Source organism: Rhopalosiphum maidis, chromosome 3, assembly GCF_003676215.2.
Source record: "Rhopalosiphum maidis isolate BTI-1 chromosome 3, ASM367621v3, whole genome shotgun sequence".
Taxonomy (NCBI): domain Eukaryota; kingdom Metazoa; phylum Arthropoda; class Insecta; order Hemiptera; family Aphididae; genus Rhopalosiphum; species Rhopalosiphum maidis.
The window spans coordinates 22,446,625-22,469,507 of NC_040879.1; the positions used below are offsets into that span (position 1 = coordinate 22,446,625).

A 22,883-nucleotide genomic window follows, 5' to 3' on the forward strand; every position below is an offset into this window, starting at 1 on the left:
TATATCATTATGTATTATAACACGTCTCTTCGGTATTATCATTATTATGCATGTCCATTGACCCCACCGAACCAACGCGCGTTGCCAATACGTATCTTAGAGGAAAAATAATGAAACGTTTATAAAATATATATTTTTACATAATATATTATAAGCATAAACACGATCGGCTGTTGCTAATCGACGAGAATGAGTGGAAAATAAATGTGTAAAATCAAAACATTTAAAGCTGCCGATTATTGTATATCATGATACGTTTAAAGTTATTGGTGCACGCAACGTATAAATTATAATATTTGCGAATGTCAGATCTATCATATTCTTGTGTATATATTATTATACACTTACATAAATATAATAAAGACAATAAAGTATATTGTGTAATAATTTATATATAATAAGACGTATACACAATACACAACACATATTATATAGGGCTTGATTAATGTGTTGGCGAAGTATAGACACGTGCCTAGAGCTATTTTTTTAGTCCCAAATTGTATAAGTTTCTCAGTGTGCGAATAAATAATGGAGATTTTTTTCTCTAGGTACTAAAATTTAATCACGAATATATCAGCACGCTTTATTTGTTTTTTCGATCTGCGCAATGTGTAATAGCTAGGTATGGCGGTGTAACTAACCTCCGGTCAGCAGAATTGATCTTGTATTGTTAGTATTAATATTGAAGTGGATTGAAGTACAATAATGTTATTTTATAGCATTTTTAAATTATAATATTTGTATAACCTAAATAAGAACACAGATGAATATATAATATCTTAAAATTTAAGTTTAATGAGTTTAATTCGCTTCTACTGAATGCAAATTTTCCATATATGTTGTGCGTGTGACAACGAGAAAAAAAAGAACTCAGAATATCCGGTATCGTCTTAACAACTCTTGTTTCGCAATATTATTAAATCATATACTATTATACTAAAAAGAGAAAAGAACAATATATGATGATGTTGATATGTTTTAAACAACATAGTACGATGTTTGTTAAACATTTTTATTGGCACAATTTTTTTTTTAAGACGTCCACACCGACGGCAGACACGAAACAATGCAAACATCGCGCCGTGGATATGCGTATACAGGTACACGACTCATCGTGACTATACATAGATACCTACTACCCACCTATGTATGCGTTCCAGAAACAAATGTAATATTATAATATCATCAGTCTCTCGCAGTCCCCGTCCACTGGAATAATTATTTCATAATATTGTTTAATTTTATTTACGATTTGACAGCGTCACGCGGTAACTTATATAGAAATACATGACATTACATACGATGAGTATCTACCTAAATACCTGTGTGTGTTTGTGTGTGCACTATAAAATATATTATACACATCCTATTAATTGTTATGCAGCTAAGGTCGTCAGCGAATACTAGTCCCTCGTACAATACACATATATAATAAAAAAACATCTAATATACCTAGGTAGTATATAGGTATATATACGCGTATTATAAACTTCCAATTCCTCGGCGTATTTTATACATATAAACATATGTACATATATATAGCTGCCGTCCGGCAGTGCGTAATACTAATATACCATACATAATAAAAAAACAATAGTACTTAATATTATATATATAGTTTTCACGGGTGAAATCATTTTTCTCCGTCGTCGAGTACATCATGTCCCCCGTCGGCAGCCCACCCAAGCGCGAATCCTGTTTGCAATGCACGCGCGTTTACAACTGCAGAGTACAGAGCAAAAGTAATAATAATAATAATAATAATAATAATACGCTTCTATTATAATATATTTATAATAATACGACATCCGATGGGAAAATTACGAGTAGGTATAGTCGTCAGTCTTATATTATTGTATTATATTACGGTAATAGCATTATATAAGTATAAAAAGTGATCTTCATAGGTGTAATCTGAGGTAAAAGGGGCCAACTGTGCCCCGGATATTTTACTAAAGGGGCAACAGTGACACTTCTTACCTTAAAAATAATACTTCAACACGGAAAAATAAAAAATAGTGCAATGCCTACAACAATATTTTATTTTTAATCTATGATAATAATACCGTTCATGTTTGTATTGTGTACGGACTTATTTTTTTCTTATCATAGATTGTTATTAATTAATGCAAGGCGGATATATAATATCCACCTTGAATTAACGTTATTATTATCAACCTGCTTTCCACATATCTAAATCAGTAATCACGATTATAAATAATCTATTAGAACATATACGATTATTGTATAATATGATCAAAGGATAATATTATACTGGTTAGCAGTTACATAGATAATCATCGTCTACTTAATGATAACATAATAACATCGAGTCTATAACCGTATATATAGACATATACATCGAAGAATTGAGAATGGATAAAATTTACTAGTACAAATTCTGGTTCTGATTTCACTCAATTTTACACTGTATTAAAAACTTAGATTATTTTTTTGTCTCCATATTCTTAAAGAAATTTTAAGCTTGACTTTAATATGTTATATTTATGTGTTAGGTCACCAAAAAAAATTTACAAAACTGTTAAAAATATTGTTTAATTGAGTATTTAAAAAGTTATAAATGTGATTGAACATATTTTAATAAATTATGTATGTTATCAAAAATGTGTGTAATAGAAATAAATTAAATCCTCCAAAAATTCTAAGAACGTTCAAAATTTCAAACAGACACAGTGGTGGATGGTGATAATAAATAAGCAGTTTATACAACATCCGTTTTATGTTCAACACTATTTTAATATTAACTTTTACGTCTTAACTATGTCCAAAATCGTTTTTCTAAAAATAAATAGAGGATTAGGTACCCGCTTTTTCTTATCTAATAGTTTAACCACATTCTGCCTCCTTCTTCAAGAATTCACCTCAAGTTACGTCAATGGTGTTCGAAGTCCGCACTATGGAAAGTACATACCGTTACTATTTTTTACCATTAAAATATTATTTCAATTACGTAAATAAGTATACACATTTTGAGTTCTTATAACGTGTTTTATATTGTATTATTATATTATAATATTTTGTTCACTTCAAATATACTTGCCAAGTATTAGACATGTTATGACGATTAATACTATAAAGTATCTACAAATCGAGTCTTAAAATTAAATTTTTTATATTTTTTATACTATTTTATAATATACAACATCTGGTCAACTCTATTGTATTATCTGATATCCATTACCTATAGGTACTATTATGTCTATCCACCTTGACAGCTGTGCCTACCAATCAATCCCGGATAAAATGCGTAAGTTGCTGAGAATATAAAACATTTCATACTATGACCTTTAATTAATACAAACGAGTTGTAAGACAATAAAACAAAAACAATGTGCATCAATTTATAATAACATTATACCATAGATTTTTTTTTATATATATAATTTATAGCATAGCATTAATTATTATTTCTATTAAATTTGTGATTTAATCGAATATAATTCGTTTTTATATGATATATTATTTTCTAACGCCCTCGTGCCCCCGACCACGGTAATTGTAACATTGTTTTTGAATTACGTACCTATTGGTATTATTAATATAACACGTTCTGTAAACATATTCAAACATGCCGGTCTGAGTAATATATTATCTACTATTAATATTTTACCACCGGTCGAGATTTTTCTTTTGTGCCGCGTACGAGACGGAAGACAAGTTAAAACCCGCCCCTTTTATTAACCATCATCGTTTATATGGGTAAAAAATATATTACCATGATCTATTTTACTAAACAGTCAAATCATCTGACGTGTCTACGGTAATATGATGAACCAAACGTCATAGAATACTCATGACGACGCCTTATACATTGTATTAGAGGGTTAGGGTCAGACTTAGAAGGACGGTAACTTGAGAAATTTAAAAAAGATCTATAAGCATGTATTTTATATTTAATTAGGCTGTAAATTCCAACTAAAAAAATCTTTGACAACGTAATGACTAATGACTTTAGGCTATATATAGGGTATAATATTAATATTTTATAGTACAGTTAAAAAAAGATTGTATTTAAAATTATACTTTTACTTAAAAAAAATATATATATTTACATAAATGTAAAATAAATCAATTAGAACATTAGGTAGTTACTGATATATACACACAATGAAAATTAAAAAAACTTAAATGTAACCAAAACTTTTATAAATTTGGATATTATAATGTTTATACAGACATTTTCAATCTCAGGGAAGCATTTATACATATTATGCATTATATTATATATTAAACAATATAAAACGTGGGAATAAGATATTTTGTTTATCTTTACTGCATTGACCGTAAATTCAATAAAATATATTATAAATAAATACAGATAAAACCATTTTAAAGCTATCATATAATATTATTTTTATATTCCCAATATACTCGTCATACGCGTGTATATAATAAATAATACGTATATTTTCCCAGTCATAAATGTTTAGCAGTTACGAGTAAATCAACACAATATAAATTATAATCGACTAAAAAAAAATATTACACAGGTTCAAGACTACACAATAAAATTACTGATCACACTTTATTAATTATATATACTTATATGTACTTATACTAATATTGTATTTCTCCCTCTAAATACCGGACAATATTTCAGCGACTGAAGGTGTTCGGTATTTAGAAATTTCACTGTATAATAATTATTGTGTGAGATGAGTTTTATTTTTAAGTCATAACTAAAATCTTCGGATTAAATCTGACACAAAAATATTTACTAACACGATAAAGTAGTTACTCTGGTTAAATAAAGTTTATTTTACTTAAATATACTATACAATATATTTTGTAAAAAATTAAAATAGCTGAAGTACATATAATATTCAATATTAAAAGGTGATACTATAATATTACCCATGTAAAGCGTTTAAGTCTTTTCTCAAACTTTAAAAATGAGTAAATAAAAATATAAATATAATTCTATATTTTTGATTTTCTCCTGACAAAAACCAACGGCTTTATAATAAATTCTGTTTTCAATTAACAATCTTTCATATGAAATGTATTAATATTAATATATAGCTTAAAATAACAATAAAACATTATTGAACGCAAAATATATACGAACAACACTAATAATTTTGTTTATGACTATTTGGAATTAATAACATACAGAACCAATAATTACAATAATTAAAAGATTGCAGGATGTCAATAATTTTCAATTGAAAATAATATAGTCCTCGTATGCTTATTATGTACACAAGTTATACTATGTTAAGATACGAGACGTTCCAAGATTTAAATACACGAAGAAATTTGAATAAGGTAACCTTCGAATTATGTCATTAAATTTCAAGGACAATTGGTAAATTGCAATCCAAACACCTACTCTATATATAATAAATATGATAATAACAATATCAATAAGTGAATGTACTTTGCACTATACTTAGAAATATAAATCATAATAGTATTAAAAATAAAAAAATAGATTACAATAAATGCCATATCGAACATTAATTTTAATATTCTCAATTTGAAATCAATTAGTATATTTTGTACACTATCACTTTTTGTACGTACATAAGTTTTAATGGAATTTGATATGTAATATAAAAGTATAATATATGTATATCGTTATTTAACATTTTGAGGAGTTTAATATTATTAGTCTAACAATTAAACTTTAATTTTCCTAAAGCATACCATATTTGGAGACGGTCAAATTAAAGACAGCATTGGAGTTTTTTTGTTAAATTGTAAAAAGTACTCAAACAAATATAATTTATTGCACGGAATACATATAGGAATATTATAAGTATTCAAGTACTATTTACAGCTTACACGTGGCCTTCGTCAGTTCATATTTTGAGCAGGCAATGTTAATTATAACCCCACGCAGAATATTAAAGATTACCAAGTATACCTAATAATCATATATTATAATATAACTACGCTAATAACAATACCACGTATTTGACAATTTTACGAATAATTTATTATTATCCGTTATATAATCTCTTTAAGCGTCTTTGGTTTTATACAATAGTTAAATCGTTACTTATTCAATGACAATAATATAGTGTTTAATTAATAACAATTAATAAGTATATAGTTGTCTTTCGTCATTACAGCGATGTACAATATACGTATGACACGTAGCTTATGATGTTTTAAAAATAAATATATCCGAATCGGAACAAACTCATCGATAAAGCTTTCCATAGGGACCTTGTGCAGTTGTGTATTTGCTATTTGTACACATCGGATATAACAATAATCAGTATAGGTATGTTCATGATTTATTCATTCTGATGGTAGTATTGTCTCCAAAGGCTAAACACAATAATTGAAACGAACCACAATTTATGATGTCGAAATTCAAAGTATATTGCACACACTCGTTTCCCTTTTATTTCTTAATAACAATTGTAATCGTGAACCATAAGAATAAGATATAAATCTTAAAAACGGTGAATGTTGGATTTTCTACGATAAAAAATACAAAGTTCAGTGCTTATAATAATACGATATTACGGTCACCATTTACCGTTTATCAGCAATGTTGTTGTATAATGACTAATAATGAGTAGAATACATAGATACCGCTGATACCAGTGTAAAATTTAAAATCAAAAATCGTATGCTAGAGAAGTATAAATATTTACTGACGTTTATTTTATTTATGTTTATTATTGAAAGAAATTTATCTACATTTTGTGATAAGTTAACAAATTCTGAAAATCCTATTTTCCCAATATAATAAAAAACTGAACTTGACCTTGAATACTTTTATACACATGAACTGATACATAAACTATTAATATTTATATAATATTATAAGAATAACAACACACTATTATCATTCAAATATAATAATATCATATATTATTATTCCAAAGTAAACGTAGATACATGCCCTTTTCTTGCGTTTTCGATCCGTTCGAATTTTTCGTAATTTTCAAGGTCTACATAATGAATACACTTAACTCGTACTATACAACTACAGAGTGAAAAACTGACGGATAGAATTGTAAAGAGACAAGACATAGGACTCTCGTTTCGCTTCACTTATAACGACGCAGGAGATAGATGTGTGTCCTGTGTTATTTATTACTACATTTTAATACATTTGAACAAAGTGATAAATATTATTGTATTTGAAAAAAAAAAATGTTTCTGAATTTATTTCCATATTTATTTATTAGTGTTCATAAGCATTTTTTTAAGTTTTATATTTTACCCACTCATAAAGTCATAAGCGAATTTAATAACTAAATATTTTTAACGCTTTTTGTTGTTAAATATACTATAATATTAATTAAACTGTTAAAAGATAATTCCAAATCATACAACGGTCCAAATTTATGCTTAGTTTATTACTAAGCATCGCGTCCCGACAATATAAAAATACAAAAACTCAAAACATAAGTAGTAGTATTTGACTTATAATTTTTGAATTAGATAAGTACATATTTGTAGTTAAAATATTAATTATTACTTAATTTACTTATATTAAGTTTTCCGACTTATGAAAACAAATGTCCACCAACTATTAATAATAGATGAATATTTTAAAGCTAAACTTATTTTTCGAACTAAGACTAGATAACTAAAATCAATTCTGTTCAAAATAGATATTATCGAGAAAAATCATAAAACACTCAATTTCCGAACAGCAAATAGTCCTATTTTTTTTATTACTTTTTCTAAAAGAAAAACCTAAAGCAAATAAATTAACAAACACCAATCGTGATCTTCGTAAAGTCAACAAATTATTAATGTACATACATATATGGCTCTGAATTCGTCGTTTTCGATTGAGTAGAACAGTAGAAGTCGAAGATATATGTACAACATTGCTATACGTGTTCCGATTGAAAGATATCAGATAGACGTAGTAATAGTAAATATAAAATAGTCGGTTAATTCGATAGAAAAATCGATAGTTGATGGTGTCCCGTGCAATTTTCACTACGCGCAGGGAGCTTGTAATTATATTTCATGCAATTTGTTGCCCTACAATAACGTAAGTATCCGGCAACATGTATAATACGTATACCTATATATCTACACGTTAATACGATTATATTATATATATTTAGAAGTGGTCACGAGAAAACGACAAATCCTTTCACTTACGACTGGCGGAGTGAGAGCTGAATGCGAAGTAACAAGGTCAAATTAGGCTCTATAGTGCAGCTGTATAATATGAGCTACATAATATATTGTTATATTGATTATATTACGGATAATCTTTCTATGGCATAATAGCGTCCGTCGTTGTTATTAATTATTCAATCGAATAATGGATGTGCAGCTGTGGATCGCGAGACAATGCGTACCCGCGATGCGATAATATACTTATCGTGCATATGTATAGTCCTTACTTCTTAACCCCACAACCTTTCAACCTATATACGTGTATTTACGAGTTTTTGTTTGGGGATGACGACAAAAAAAATTCTCTCTTTACACGAATAGTATACTTTTAAAACGGGCTTAAAGTTGCTTTCTCCACAGAACTTTCATCTGTTGAACAAACAAAATAGTACAGACAAATATTATTTTTATAAAAACTTTGTAGTTCTACAAATTCGAATCATCAATAAACACAAACCGGATAATATAATTATGTACATTTCCAATCATTAAAGTATTGAACAAATTATTAAAAGTGGAAAATAATAAATAAAATAAAAAGATATGAGTAAGCTCATGTATAACCTAACCGAAATGACCAGAACACAATCATAACATTTATCTACGTGTTACGATAAAAATATAATTAATAAAACGTTTTTTGAAGACTTGGATGTAGCTGTTCATATTACATACAGCTACAGAAACTGTTAATGACAATTTGGTTGTCCTGCATAACATTTTTACGAATTGTTCTTGCATTTAATGTTAGTGCGGTGCGGCTATATATTCGAATATACGTTATAGTTATATATATCTACACCATTATGTAATTTAAATACGCGGCAACCTACTGTGAGCTACTTTTATACATCCTTTTTAATGCACTGGAGTAAGAAAATATAAATGTATACATAGGTAGTTGTAGTACAAATTTGAAAAATGTGTTACTTATATAATTTCGTTCATATTTTCTAAAAAATGTTTATAACTTAGCTTAAAACTTTACGTTTTTAAAAATTTTAAGACGTATCTACATCTTGTAATCTCTCTTTGCAAAGTCGTATATTCGCAGGTACGTATGTATATCTATGGTATATGTATCAATTTATTTTTATTGATAACCTATATAGTATATAGCACATATATATGTTTAATAGTTTCAAAATACTTATATGAAATTAATGATGTATAAAATAAAAGTTAAATATTGAAGTGATTGTTGTTATTTTTTTAATAATTATATTATGTTAAATGTTGATAACAGGTGAGTGAAACGGTTAGTGCATGTAGGGTGCCTCACAAAATGTGTGGTCTACGTTTACTACTCGCGTCATACTTACGAGTACAAGAGAAGTTGAGTCGGACACAAACCAGTCGACGAGAAACTTGTATTATATGACTAAAGGATTTCAATGCGCTATTTTCATTATTACTTATTATTAACGATAATGATTTTTTTTGTTTCATGAAACTATAAATTATGCTGAGATACATAATGCGTGTACATATATACAATTTACTGTCTCGAAATAATAGGCAATAATATACAATAATGTGAGCCAAGAACGTATTTTGTTACACATATAGGAACACAAATCATATACATTGCAATTTCTTTTGCCTTCATCAAAATTATAGTTGTAAATAACATTATTTTTTTAACCTCCCATAAAATTGGTTTCATGTAGGTACTTACATTACATTTTTGTGCATGTATTATATTGTATATACCTACCTACAGTGTATTAAAAATTATTTTATACGCTTTTTTAAATTGAAAATACTTCTACACATTCCTTATTTAATCTTATTTAATATGTTTCTATATAAACATATAATACGACTCATTTATCCATTTAAATATTTTAATATTTAATGGAATATTAATGTGAGAAGATTAAAGATACTGTTGTCTTTCCTCCCACGTGTTCCACAATCTGCAGGTGAAATGTAATCAAAGATAACACTTATTTTGTCGAACCTGTGTTTTCATATATAATAATATTATGCATTTATAAGAACGCGCGCTTGCAATACGATTTATTATATATATATTATATTGCTCATATACATACTAAAAAGGTACGATTGGTACGAATTATTTGAAAATATATTAAATCGAACTGAATCTTACACCTTCCTACTATTAAAACAGCTAGGTAAATGTATATAGAAATACTCGACCGCCGTCTGGTGTTGTTATTTTTATTTAATTTTGTTTAAATTTCCATTCTAATATCCAAGTATATACGTAATTGTTAAGGATAGCATACACAAAGGACAGCGCGTTATATATAGTGTTAACAACCATCATTGTTTTGTAGGTTCTCTGTACAAGGATAACATCACTGATGTCTGCAGATATATATTCAACAATAATAATAATAATAGCAGCGGGCGGCGATATTGTATTAGGTATTAAGGTATATATTGTATACACGTATAAATAATAGTACATCATACATTGTATTATAATATTATACAATATCTTAAAATTCCAAACACGTCGGATTGAGTTTATTCAGTGCAGTGGTACCCATGCACATTGCACAAACCCCATCATCGAGATGAGCTTTTCTATAATGTATACCTATCGACCAAATTGTATATAATTATGTAAAACGTTCAATCGGAGCTAATTACAATTGGATAATGTTTCTCGAAGACGTTTTACATTGTATATATAATATACATATAATATAATATGTATTATTATTACTACTTTATAGTTTTATACATGCATTAGTTTAACGAGTCGGCCGTCGAAGTGTTCTCGCGGTGTACAACACTCGGGTAAGTAATATATATACACCTATAAATGCGTTAATTAAAACGCTATTTGAAATGATTGTTTTACGAGGATACTATTTGACGTTTGACGTGCCTACCTATTATACAAAAGAATCATATTATTATTATTATTATTATTATTATTATTATTACTATTATTATTATTATTAGGCATAATAGATATGTACAAGACGACGTCCAATTATGATATATGAGTATAATAAGAACCACATTTTGTAAGTTTTCTATTCATATTACACTCCGATGGAGTCACACGTCTATCACCTTTCCAGTTTCCTTGAAATATATTTAAAAAAATATTTAAATATTTTTTCCAGTAATTATTTAAATTTATATTATAAAAATAAATGTTTTCTTGTTTGTTCTTATGGAATTAAAAAATCAAAAATTACATTGAATAATTTCCAATAAATGTTACATCAATGAATTCCTCGAGAGTCGGTGGGTATTAATTGCTAGTTTATTCGACCTCTATAATCTATAGGTTTCTATAGAGTGGCTCTCGCATGTATTTAGTTTTGGCTCAAAAAAATTTAATATTTTTTTTTTTATTTTTGATTTATTATTATATAAGAAAGATGCAGGTGCATACGATTCAATAGACATTGTATTTTACAATGATTATTACCATTTATTTAAATGGTTTCCATTGGTTACATAATTATACCTAGTAAAATGTGGTGTATAATCATTTTTACAAATATATTTAAAAAAAAAAAAACAAATACTTAGGAACACAATCACAATAATTATTTTTATGATTTATTTTCTTAATGTTCTAGAATTCTAGATGAATATCAATCATAGCGTTGATGTATTTACAACAGCTTTTAAGCATTGGATGAATCTGTCTGCAGTTTATAATGTTAACATCAAAAATATGTTTAGGATTGAGAAATGAAAAATTATAAAATTATTCATTAATAATTGTGTTTATAATATACATTCAATTAAAGTAAAACGAAAAATGATAGAAAGTTAAAATTAATTTCAACCCTAGTGTAGTTGAATAATACATCTATAATACTTATATATATCATAAATATGTTCAAGAATAATTTAAAATACGTTTAAATACCTACTCGTCCATGATAGGTCTTCGGAACTGGAATTTATCCAGGTTAGATTTATTTTTTATGACGCATAAATATTTTTATGATATGACGATTAAATATAATAAAGACAAAGTCAACAGACGAATATCCATCTAATTTATCATAAAAATATACAGTTGATTTTTTTAGAATATTTTTTATTTTTAATCATATAAAATCACAAAATAAATATTTTAAGTGTGTTTTAAATACCTAACAAGTATGCGAATACGCGCAATAACACTATCATCGTTACTCGGTCCCGCCGTAAACAAAATGTGAACGCGTTACTATAATATAATATTATTGTTTATTGTGAATGTGTATCACGAAATATGTAGTGTTGTGCGTCTCTGACTATAATGACGGTAATAAAACCATAAACACGCGAATGTACCTAGCTAGCGATTTTTTTTATAAGGAGATGGGACGAACCCACTCGAACCTCACGTAAAAAATAAAATAATAATATATATCATATTATATAAGATATAAACACAGTGATCAGAGACACGCTGTACTATACGCACAGGGCAGGTGGCGTTGAATTGAATTTTCGCTCAGTTCGGAATCCTCCTATATGAAACATAATATACCTATTATTTTTATTTATACCTATTTCAGATATCATGAAAATATCATTATGGAATAAAATGCGTTATATCGTCATATTAATGTTTTCCGTTCAATTCGGCGAACATGAAATATTAAATAAAATATGAAAGCGAATACTCATTATTACGAAAATTATATATTGACTTTTTCGACCAATTCAAACGGTAATAAATATAATATTATGTACCTATTGCTTTTATTTTTTTTACAGTCCTTAGTTTTTTGGTTAATCAATTTATCGACTTTTAGGTTTTTGAATCTTGATCTATGATTCTCAATTCCATTGTTTGAATATCTACTTTTCTAAAAGCATTGCAATTCACAAAACATGTCGAAAATTGAACATATTATATTATTAATAATTATTTTGTAAGCTCTAAATATTTGTGTATGGATCCGTATATTATATATAATATAATATTATGTTCACGATCATCAGAATTTCGACGTGTTTTTATAACTATAATAATATTTTAGTAACATAATACATTCGTTTCGTATTTAATTATTTTTATAAAAAAAAAAATCCATTCGAATGTCAGAACACACGATGGATTAGTGCACGTAAATTATTCGAAATTGCGGAAGTCGATGACATAGCTGCGGGTAGCATACCAAAAGGTGCGTTATACGCGGTCAATGTTCGTTGTTTTTTAAATTTCATTTTCGAAAACCACATGGGCTGTAATACCATCGTGATAATTACCGACATGCCTATTTTAAAATATACGAGTTCATGTAGTGTACCTATACCGATCGGCTACTGATGAATTCGTTCCGCACAGAAAATCTCTCTATCCATGTATGACATAATTGTAATTATTTATAACGTTAGATTCGTAAATGTTGGTTTTAATCTCGAATTCAGCTGTTTTAGAAAACGAGAAAATCGGAAAAAGCGTTTAATTTTCATCATTATTAAGTGTCAACTATAATTAATTATCTTATTTTAGTGATCGGACTGGACATCAAACAAAGACAAACTGCTATAGTTACAATAACTGAAACCGTGTAGCTGCATTTGGTTCGTGTCGGTGTAAATAAACTGTATCACACGGAAAAAAATGTGTACGTAAAACTTTAAATAATATACAAACGATTTTCAAGTATCATTATAATACTTATTTTCCTATGATAATTATTTGTACTAAGATAAAGATAAACTATTAAATGATTAGGCATATCGTAGTATAATACGCATAAAAAAAATAACATCGTAATAGGTTATGATTTTATGAATATTATTAATTATGATCTGAGAGACATCAACTGTTTTATACGGATGGACATATTTATGTACAAAATTATACTATTTAAGGATTTATAATAAATCATAGTACATCATACATCAACGATATCGAATTAATGTAAATAATAGCTAATAAATTATTATAAGGAATTATTTTTCTGTTATACACGTCATAGCTCACATCATAGCTCGCACAATTGTCAGGTACACGTCGACTTGATTGGTGAAATAGTTTTCTTCGCAGTTGGCCACCCCCCGATCAGAGTTTGATGATGCTAATTTGGTTTTGCGAGGGTTAGGTTAGGCAAAACTTGTGTTGCCTGCGTATAGTCTTAAATACATCCTCACTACAAGTTACAATAAATGAATAGGTACGACTAAATAAAAAACAATGTGTTACTGCGTCAGTCGAGAATCGTAAACGCCATCACACCGTACAAAGTATTATAATAACATGTGCAACGATAGTCTAATAACATTGTATATACATATATATACCTTATTATCTTGTACACGTGACTCGAATACCTCGCGCCGGGGGCGGACGTGTTTCTTGGCCCCGCTGAACAGACCCAATGCCATTATAAAGTAATAATATTATTAGGCGCTCATATATATTATTTGCGTTGCGCTGTAGACATTGTTTCCAACACAATCGCGTAGTTGGCCGGCGTACATGATATATTATAATAGTGTATAGCGAGAGGCGGTTTCGATGAATATAAGCATTAGGTACCTATAACGAGAAAAGACAACCGTTAAAGTTCTTCTAGTTGGGCGCCGGCACACTCGAAACGTGTGTATATGCGATGCGAGACGAGTACATAGAGTGGTACAGTCAGAATTCGGAACAGCGTTGAACCCTCGACAGAAAGTTGGTTTTATGGAAAAAAATGTAATATCGAATAATATATTATAAATGAATAACATTTTTAAAACTAACTCACTGAAAAAAATCACCCGTCTGTAACAGCCAGTGGTTTTCAATCAGTGGTAGGTCCGTCGATTTAAGAAAAAAAAATAAAAAGATTATTAATATACGAGTGTATTAAACGTTGGTAAACGTGAAATTTTTCAAATTTTTAGCATTGTTTAATTACAAACACAAACTGCGATGTTTTCGACTTCGAATTCGATGGCATAGGTTAATTCGCGATGTCCGCGTGGGTATCAGAGACAAAAAAATAACAAAAATATAGTACACGACGTTCACTTGTATAATAATTATTATAATTCCCCGACGACAACGACGTACCTCATGATATCGTGTCGTAGATTAAATATTATTATTAGTTATTTATTTATTATCCGAGTCTTCCTGTTGATAACACAAGTTGTAAACCGTAAGCCCTACACTATATTATATTTTAATCTGTGCCGGTGCTATAGGATATAATAACAGCCGCCATAATAATAACAATAATTATAATGTTAACGTTGTATTGAAATTACGTTTTTTATTACAAAGGAAATTGCACGGCCGGTCGCAGAGAGACGTCGGGCCAGCGCGACGGTGACGGTCGCATTGTCTATGGTGCGCGTCGTAGAGGGTGTTAATTTCATGCGCGCGATTCAAACCGTGCGCGTTGTCGCAGGCATAATATAACATTATATACAGGCGTATTATTATATTTATTATTGTACGACCGATCAGACTTTCAATTGGAAACACACGCACACAACGTGTAGGTCATTACCTCCGGTTTGACGGTAAGCGTGTCGTCCGTTCCGATATCAATACTGCATAATACTATAATCGTACGCCAATACACCAGCCATCGTGTGTCATCGTAATTTTCCCGCGGGGAAAATTCGTGGTTTATGTGAAAGATGCGTTTGCATCGTACAGGTCAATGGTTCTGAAACTGTTTCACCATCCGTCATACGTGTATAGTGTATTGCGGATCAGTCACGTACCCATACGTGCCTCTTCTAACGATTAAAAATGAACCTAATCAAAATTTTGATAAATCTATAACAAACCTGCAGTATTTAGATAAAATATAAACATTAGAAGCATTGGAAACATATTTTCCATCATATTTTATGCCGCAAACAACCGTTTAAATGGTACAAGTGATGTAATAGAAAATTTTTGAAGTATTTAACGCGTTCGTTTGTGGCCAGTTTGGGAATTAAATGCATTTTACACAGCGTTAATTATTTCATGCATCATAGTTATTATTCTCGATCTTATGAATTTATAATATCAGATACGCGATGAAAATGCTCAATGATAATGTTCGCTGTATGAACACGAACAACAACTGCACGTCTCCGCCGTTTTCAATGTTTTTTTTTTTTTTTTAGTAGACGTCATTATATAATTATAATTATATTTGCGTAATTGGATAAAGTCATTAGTGAAACCATTCTATTATCACGATAATAAGATCTAATATAACTATATCTCGGTTGCGGATGACGGATTCTATTGCCCAACGTGTTCATGCCGCGAAATAAGGGCCGAAGTGTAACACATTTCTTCGCGCGGCTACAGCAGCAACTTTGCTTAACAATTATTATTGTAATAATATTTACCGAAAGACCGCTAAAAGTGTATTACTATATTACTCTGTCACCGTTTTCTGCGTCAATCGTGTGGTTAATGCGTTACCGTAATAGTTTACCAAAATATTCAACACTATAGTAGGTCTAGGTGGTTATTAAATGTGGTTATTACAATAATATTAGCGAAATCTTTTTGCGTAGGTAATATATTATTGGTTCATTTAGTGGGTAAACAGCGAGAAAATTCTGAACACGGACTATATACGGTTTAAAGGAACAGTACCTACAGTAATATAATATTATAAAATATATATGTTGATAAATTAATTTTATAAAAATTATCTAACTACATTTATAACACACAGTACCTACATACACTGTTTTTTAATGTGTACGTGTACCTAATCTTTTTTATAACTTATTGCAGTATTACAGCGTTTGATAGTGTAGATATTATTATAATGGAAACAAGTTTCTATTGAAAAGGGAAAAGTACACTTTTAGTGGAAAAAACTTTTTGTAGAAGCGGATACCGCCCATGACGACGTTGACATACTTTTTTCGTTTTATAAAATCTTATCAACGCGTTAACATTATATAATAATAACGACCGTGTCCAAAACGGAGTCACACAGATCGGGCTAGTGTAATGTTCCTGATTTATAGCAGCTTTAGTGTCCAATCGCCATTACGATGCGCGACAATATATTTTTTTTTATTTTTATAGCCTTTCATTATTTACATCATCGATGCTCATTACAATAATATTGTCGTAAAACCCACCTATAATATGAAATTGTTTAAACATTTCGGCATTTCAACGATATGGAAGTGGATTATTATAATACGGCCTACCGCTATAGATGACCGTCATATAATACACGTACATTTTACAACGCGTTTTTCGACTCGTTTTACAAATCGTTTGGTGCGAAGAACAACGCTATCGTTATCGTGGGTTATGAAGTACCTATACGTCCTATATACATATTTTTATTAACATATCCTCCTAAGTACCACCTGCACCCACGACCAATGACGTAGCAAGGATTTTCCTTGAGTGGAAGCGGCTGACAATTTATATATTTTATTATGTAGAAGAGATTAACCCTATAATAAGCAGTAAAACATAAATTTCTTAACATGCATAGTTTGAATTAATTATAAACGAATAAATTTTTGAAATTTTTATTTTGTATTTTTATTACATAATTTAATTTTTTACTTCCTAAGGTTGTTTTTAAAAAATGTTCGATATTTCTAATAATCTCCGTCAGTTAAAATTGCTTATTACACACATTTATACAATTTTTACTTTTTAATAAAACTTTATTGATTGTTATACTTTTGAAATTTTAATTTTTGAGTGAATTTTTCAGGATTTATAGTTTATATTTAATTCGAAGTTTTATTCATACGTTTGGAATACTGATAACATGCGTATTATAGGTATGTAAAATTTTAGACTTTTTCAGCATTTTTCATACTATAATTACCTACGTCTTACAAAATACGTTCGAGAACAATGAAAGCATTTTATGGTTTTTCTTAAATTTCAAGGAAGACTGCAGTCCCCCGCAGTGAATGAATTACCAAAAATGCCTGTATATAACGATTTTAAAATATTATAATTTGGCCGTGAGCCTACAAGAGCCTATAAAAAAATAAACGAGTGGTTCGCGAATTTGGTTTTTTGGAATAAAATATTCATAAGTATAATAATATCATAATATATTCAAAACGATTCTCAATGCCTGCAATATTCTTAATTCTTTATAATTTACGGCATTATAATAATATTACATAATTGTAATATTATACCTGACACCTGTAAAGAATATCAAAATAATAAGAAATGTTTATTGATCTTAAGACGCCTCAAATCCGCCTTCTCGAGCTTCTCGTCCATAAAAGGCCACAAAACATTAGGTGTATTATGAGTCATAACCCATTTTGGGCAACGGGGAAAAATTGTTAGGATAAAGCCAGCGTATTATATAATTATAATAATAATAATAATAACAATAATAGTAGAGTATATACACAGTCAACGGACGCCGAGCCAATGGCATGTAAGCGGTGACATTAACGATGGTAAAAAATAAAATTGTTCACAATGGAATATTATAAAGGTGTAATAAATATAATATTATTGCGTGAATTGCTGTTTAATAAAACCGCTTGATCATCGGGACGAGTGCGCAAGGTATAATTTAATTATCTATCCAATATTATAAAATATTGATATTATATTTAATATAGTTTTCAAACAGTGTGTATTTTTTACACGGAGGCGTATAATAATAGCATATATTATACACTTTTACGAGATCTATAACAACAATATAATTATATTTATCAGTCATCGCATCGCGTTATTATAATATCGTGAATTTTTTATTGATAAATTCAAACTTAAAACTGGTTCATATTGAGTGCATATATAGTATATTAAGCTATATTCTTAATTCTATTTCGTTTTGTATTTTAGAATCTATACAAAACATAAAAATATGTTTCACGTTGTTTTTTTTCTTAAAACTTTCGCAATGCTTATAATGACTGTTATACCCACCCATATGATGTTGAATATTATTAATCTAAAATTATTCATCTTCGTGACTACTCCACAGCAATTCGGAATTGAAGAAATTAAATTTAAAACCGTAGGCGCGTACGCAGACAGGTACTTGCACGTTAAAAACTAATTAATCTCATATTTCCCGATGAACGTGTTACGAATGATATCGGTCTTTTAAAAATGTATATATATCGTTGTGTATGCGCGTTTAGTACTCCCACGTGCACGTGGGATACACGTCGTGTTAGAAAATATATAACGTCTTTCGACATTTCGAGGTCGACGAAAACGTCGATTTTGACATATGCGTCATAATACTATGCGACAATTTGGCTTTGGATTTCTCCCCTCGTGACACCGATAATATGGTCACGGGTAACCCATAGACAGGCAGAAGTATACTCACGTTTGGGGTCGGCGGACGACTCGACGGACAGAACGGCGTTCGGGAGCAGTGCCGCGGCCAACAGCAGCAGGGCGGTGGCCGGCGACCGGACCGACGGCGGTCGGCCGAGTGACACCACGGCGGGATGCATCTGGGACGACGGCGTCTCGGGGTTTCCCGGTTTTCTGCTGCGGCGATCAACCCTCGGGACGGCGGCCTGTTGTATCGCGGCGACGGCGCTTGGACTATAATATTATTATCGTTGTTGTGTGTACGCGCGAGCTTGGGAGTGGTCACGACGGGACGAGCTTCTGCTGTGGGTGCGCCGGGACGGCGTGCAACGATCGCATAGTCGTCACCGTCGGGCGTGTGTGTACGACGGTATACTATATGTGCGTATAATAGCAAAGCGGGCGAGGGAGACAGAGTGACCGGGAGGGAGTGAGAGCGAGAGACAGCCCGTCGCCGGTACGAACGATACGCGTATTTGTTTATTTATTTTGTAATATGTCGTTACCGTCTGGCCGGGCAATATGGACACACGGCAAACGCACCCGAAACCGGAACAACGTGTACTGGCGCGCGCGCGCTCTCGACCGTATGCCGAGGACGACGGCGGCGGTTCCATTCACTCCCACCCTGTGGTGTTATTCGCTCGCTCTATCTCGCTCAAATCTCCATCGCTCCATCACTAGTTCCCTCGCTCGTTGGCCGGTTTCCCACCGCTCCGTCGTCGCACGCGCGTTGCGACTGTGAAATAATAATAATATTGTGATTTCGATGTACTAATTGTTCTTTTAAATGTTAATTCTGTCTACATAGTATTATATACAATATATATTATAAGACTGCACACATTATTATTGAAAAAACAGCACAATAACGTGTCAAATAAAAATACGTTTAACCGAGTTTAAAACGATATTATGTTGTTTGGAAGAGAGAATAACTTTTACATTATGAGTGAAACGGTGTGTGTGATAATTTTTCATTTATATCTATAACCTAAAATATAATATAATATACGTTATACGTATTTATGATGTACGGTTATACGTGTTCTTTTAAACTTGTTATAAGACTCCGATCTTCAACTTCAAAAGACGTTTCTGGTGCCAAATTGAATCGAGCTGGTTCTTTAGGGTAATGTAAAGGTAAAAAATCCTAAGTTTTTAAAAAAAGAAAATAGTAAAGAAATGCGAAAAATACGGGAAAATCGGAATACTTACGAAAAACCATTCTTTGACAGAATTAACTTTGTTGTTATTTGTTGTAATTCAAAAATGAATAACCGTAGTCCGTAGACATTTGACATTTTAACTAAAATTTATATGTAGTATGTACTTGACAAGGCTGGGTATTAACAAGTTAAAAAGTGAAGTTGTTTAACGAGTTTCTTTTTTTTTCAAGTAACTTCTGACTTAACGAAAAACCCAGAATGATTTTAACATATTAACTATTAAGCAATAAATTCGTTGTGTCGTCAAAAATTATCATTTGTTTATAACATTTTGTTCGTATTGTTTCATGTGACCTGTCATGTAATTAATTTTACACGAAAAAAAGAAAACTAACTTATTTTTGACTAAGGTAACTTACTTTTTTTTCAAATTAACTTATAACGAGTTAAATAAATAAAAAAAAGTAACTTTGAATTTTAACTTAACTTACATTTTTCTGTGTTAACACTGAACGAGTTAAAATAATTAGTTAACTTGCCCAGCCTTGGTACTTGAATACATTTTTTTTTTACTTATGTATAATAGTATAATATATAAAAAAATTTTGTCAGTAAAAAAAACTTGATAATTTAACGTTCCTCACAAGTATTGTTCTTACAGCGATTAAAAAAGCGTCTGAAGTCAATTTATTTTGTAATTAAAAACAAATAAAATTTTCAATTTTAATACCTGAGGCTTGAACATTTAATACAAGGTTTCTCATAAAAATCCAAAAGTGCGATTTTTTTAAACACATTTCAAGTTCAAACTTTTAAGAAATCAGATAGGTATTTAAACAAAAAATAACAATTTTAGTTATATTAATATAGTTATTATACATAATAGTTATATATAATTTAAAAAGTATTATTAATTGGACATTTTTTATATATTAAATACAATGAAATTGTAGGTACTACAAAATTGTCTTATTTAAATACTATATGATTGGGCGCTGGCAATCGAGCAACCATTAGTAAGGGAAGTGCGAATTGATAATATCATAAATATATTATAAATAACGTTAATTTGGCCTTTTAATTTTAAAGTAATTTACCTAATAGTTTATATAGACATGTTTTTAATTCTAAATATTTGTACAAAACCACTGTTATAACATAAATAGATTAATAACCAGGGCTCGGAAGTTCTAGCAAATGCATATTTTTCTTGGTTCGTCCTAGAACATCCAAAGTAAGATACAAATATGTTTCACACTTCTCTGATGTCATACACGAAATTTTATTTTGCTATTTTTTGCATATTTACGGTTTTTACTGCTATTTTGCTAAATTAAAATTTTTAGTGCTATTTTTGGGTATATTTTCCCATAATTACATATTATAGGAGCTATTTTGCTAATTTAGAGTTATAAATGCTGTTTATGAGCATATTTTTAAAAACTAAATTTAGTTAACCTACCAAACAGCCGCCTACGAATATGTGAACGAAAACAAATTGTTTTATTTTAAAATCGTGTCAATCACATCGTACTATCGCACTAGCATTGGATTCGTTGTATTATCGTGCTGCAGTCGTATTCCTATCAATACCTACCATCATATTCTACGAAAAACATTAAAAATCTGTAATATTAAATATATCTTAAATTGCATGCTTAAAAAATTTTGTTGAAAATTTTATTTTGCATATTTTCCAATTTTTAGTGCTATTTATAGCGCTGATATTAATATTTTTATGGGCATATTTAAGCGCTAAAAATTAATTTTTTTAGTGCTATAACTTCCGAGCCCTATTAATAATTAACAAAATATTTTTTAATTCTTAGGATTACACATTTTTTTGTAATATTTTTGGTACCCGTTGTAGTGTTGAACAGCAAAAAGTCGATGCTTCTTATAGGGAATATACGTGTGCGTATCATCTAATGTTATTGGATAATATAAAATATCTACAACAAAAATCTACCAATAAATGAAAAACGAACAAATGTGCTAAAATATAATGTATGCTTTGAACTATTTTGTACAAATAAAACGTGATGAAATACGCCGAACGAAAACGCCTTGTAGGGTTATACGGAAAACGATGAATCTTAATCGCCTTATACAGAACACCGGTCTTTTTAAGATTGTAGTCTAATGCGGTTATGATTTATCTAATACTATTACTAAGTCCTCAACGACTCACATAATATTGAACATCTCGTTTATTGTACCTTTATAGTTTCACCATCGTTTAGTATCAAAATAATAAATAAAACATTTTTAAAAATAAAGTATAATAAAAATAGTATGAATGATATTAAATAATATTTGACTGCTTAAATGTACTATATAATTGACTA

General features: G+C 29.7%; 1 protein-coding gene across 1 annotated transcript in view; it reads right to left on the reverse strand.

The window, feature by feature from the left end:
• LOC113556333 overlaps positions 1 to 19,920 on the reverse strand; it is a 57,171-nt gene extending 37,251 nt beyond the window's left edge. The window contains exon 1 of the mRNA XM_026961206.1: positions 19,377 to 19,920. Within this exon, the coding sequence (XP_026817007.1) occupies positions 19,377 to 19,506 (130 nt within the window). The 5' untranslated portion in view covers positions 19,507 to 19,920. The remainder of the gene's footprint in view (positions 1 to 19,376) is intronic.
• Positions 19,921 to 22,883: the final 2,963 nt, after the last annotated feature.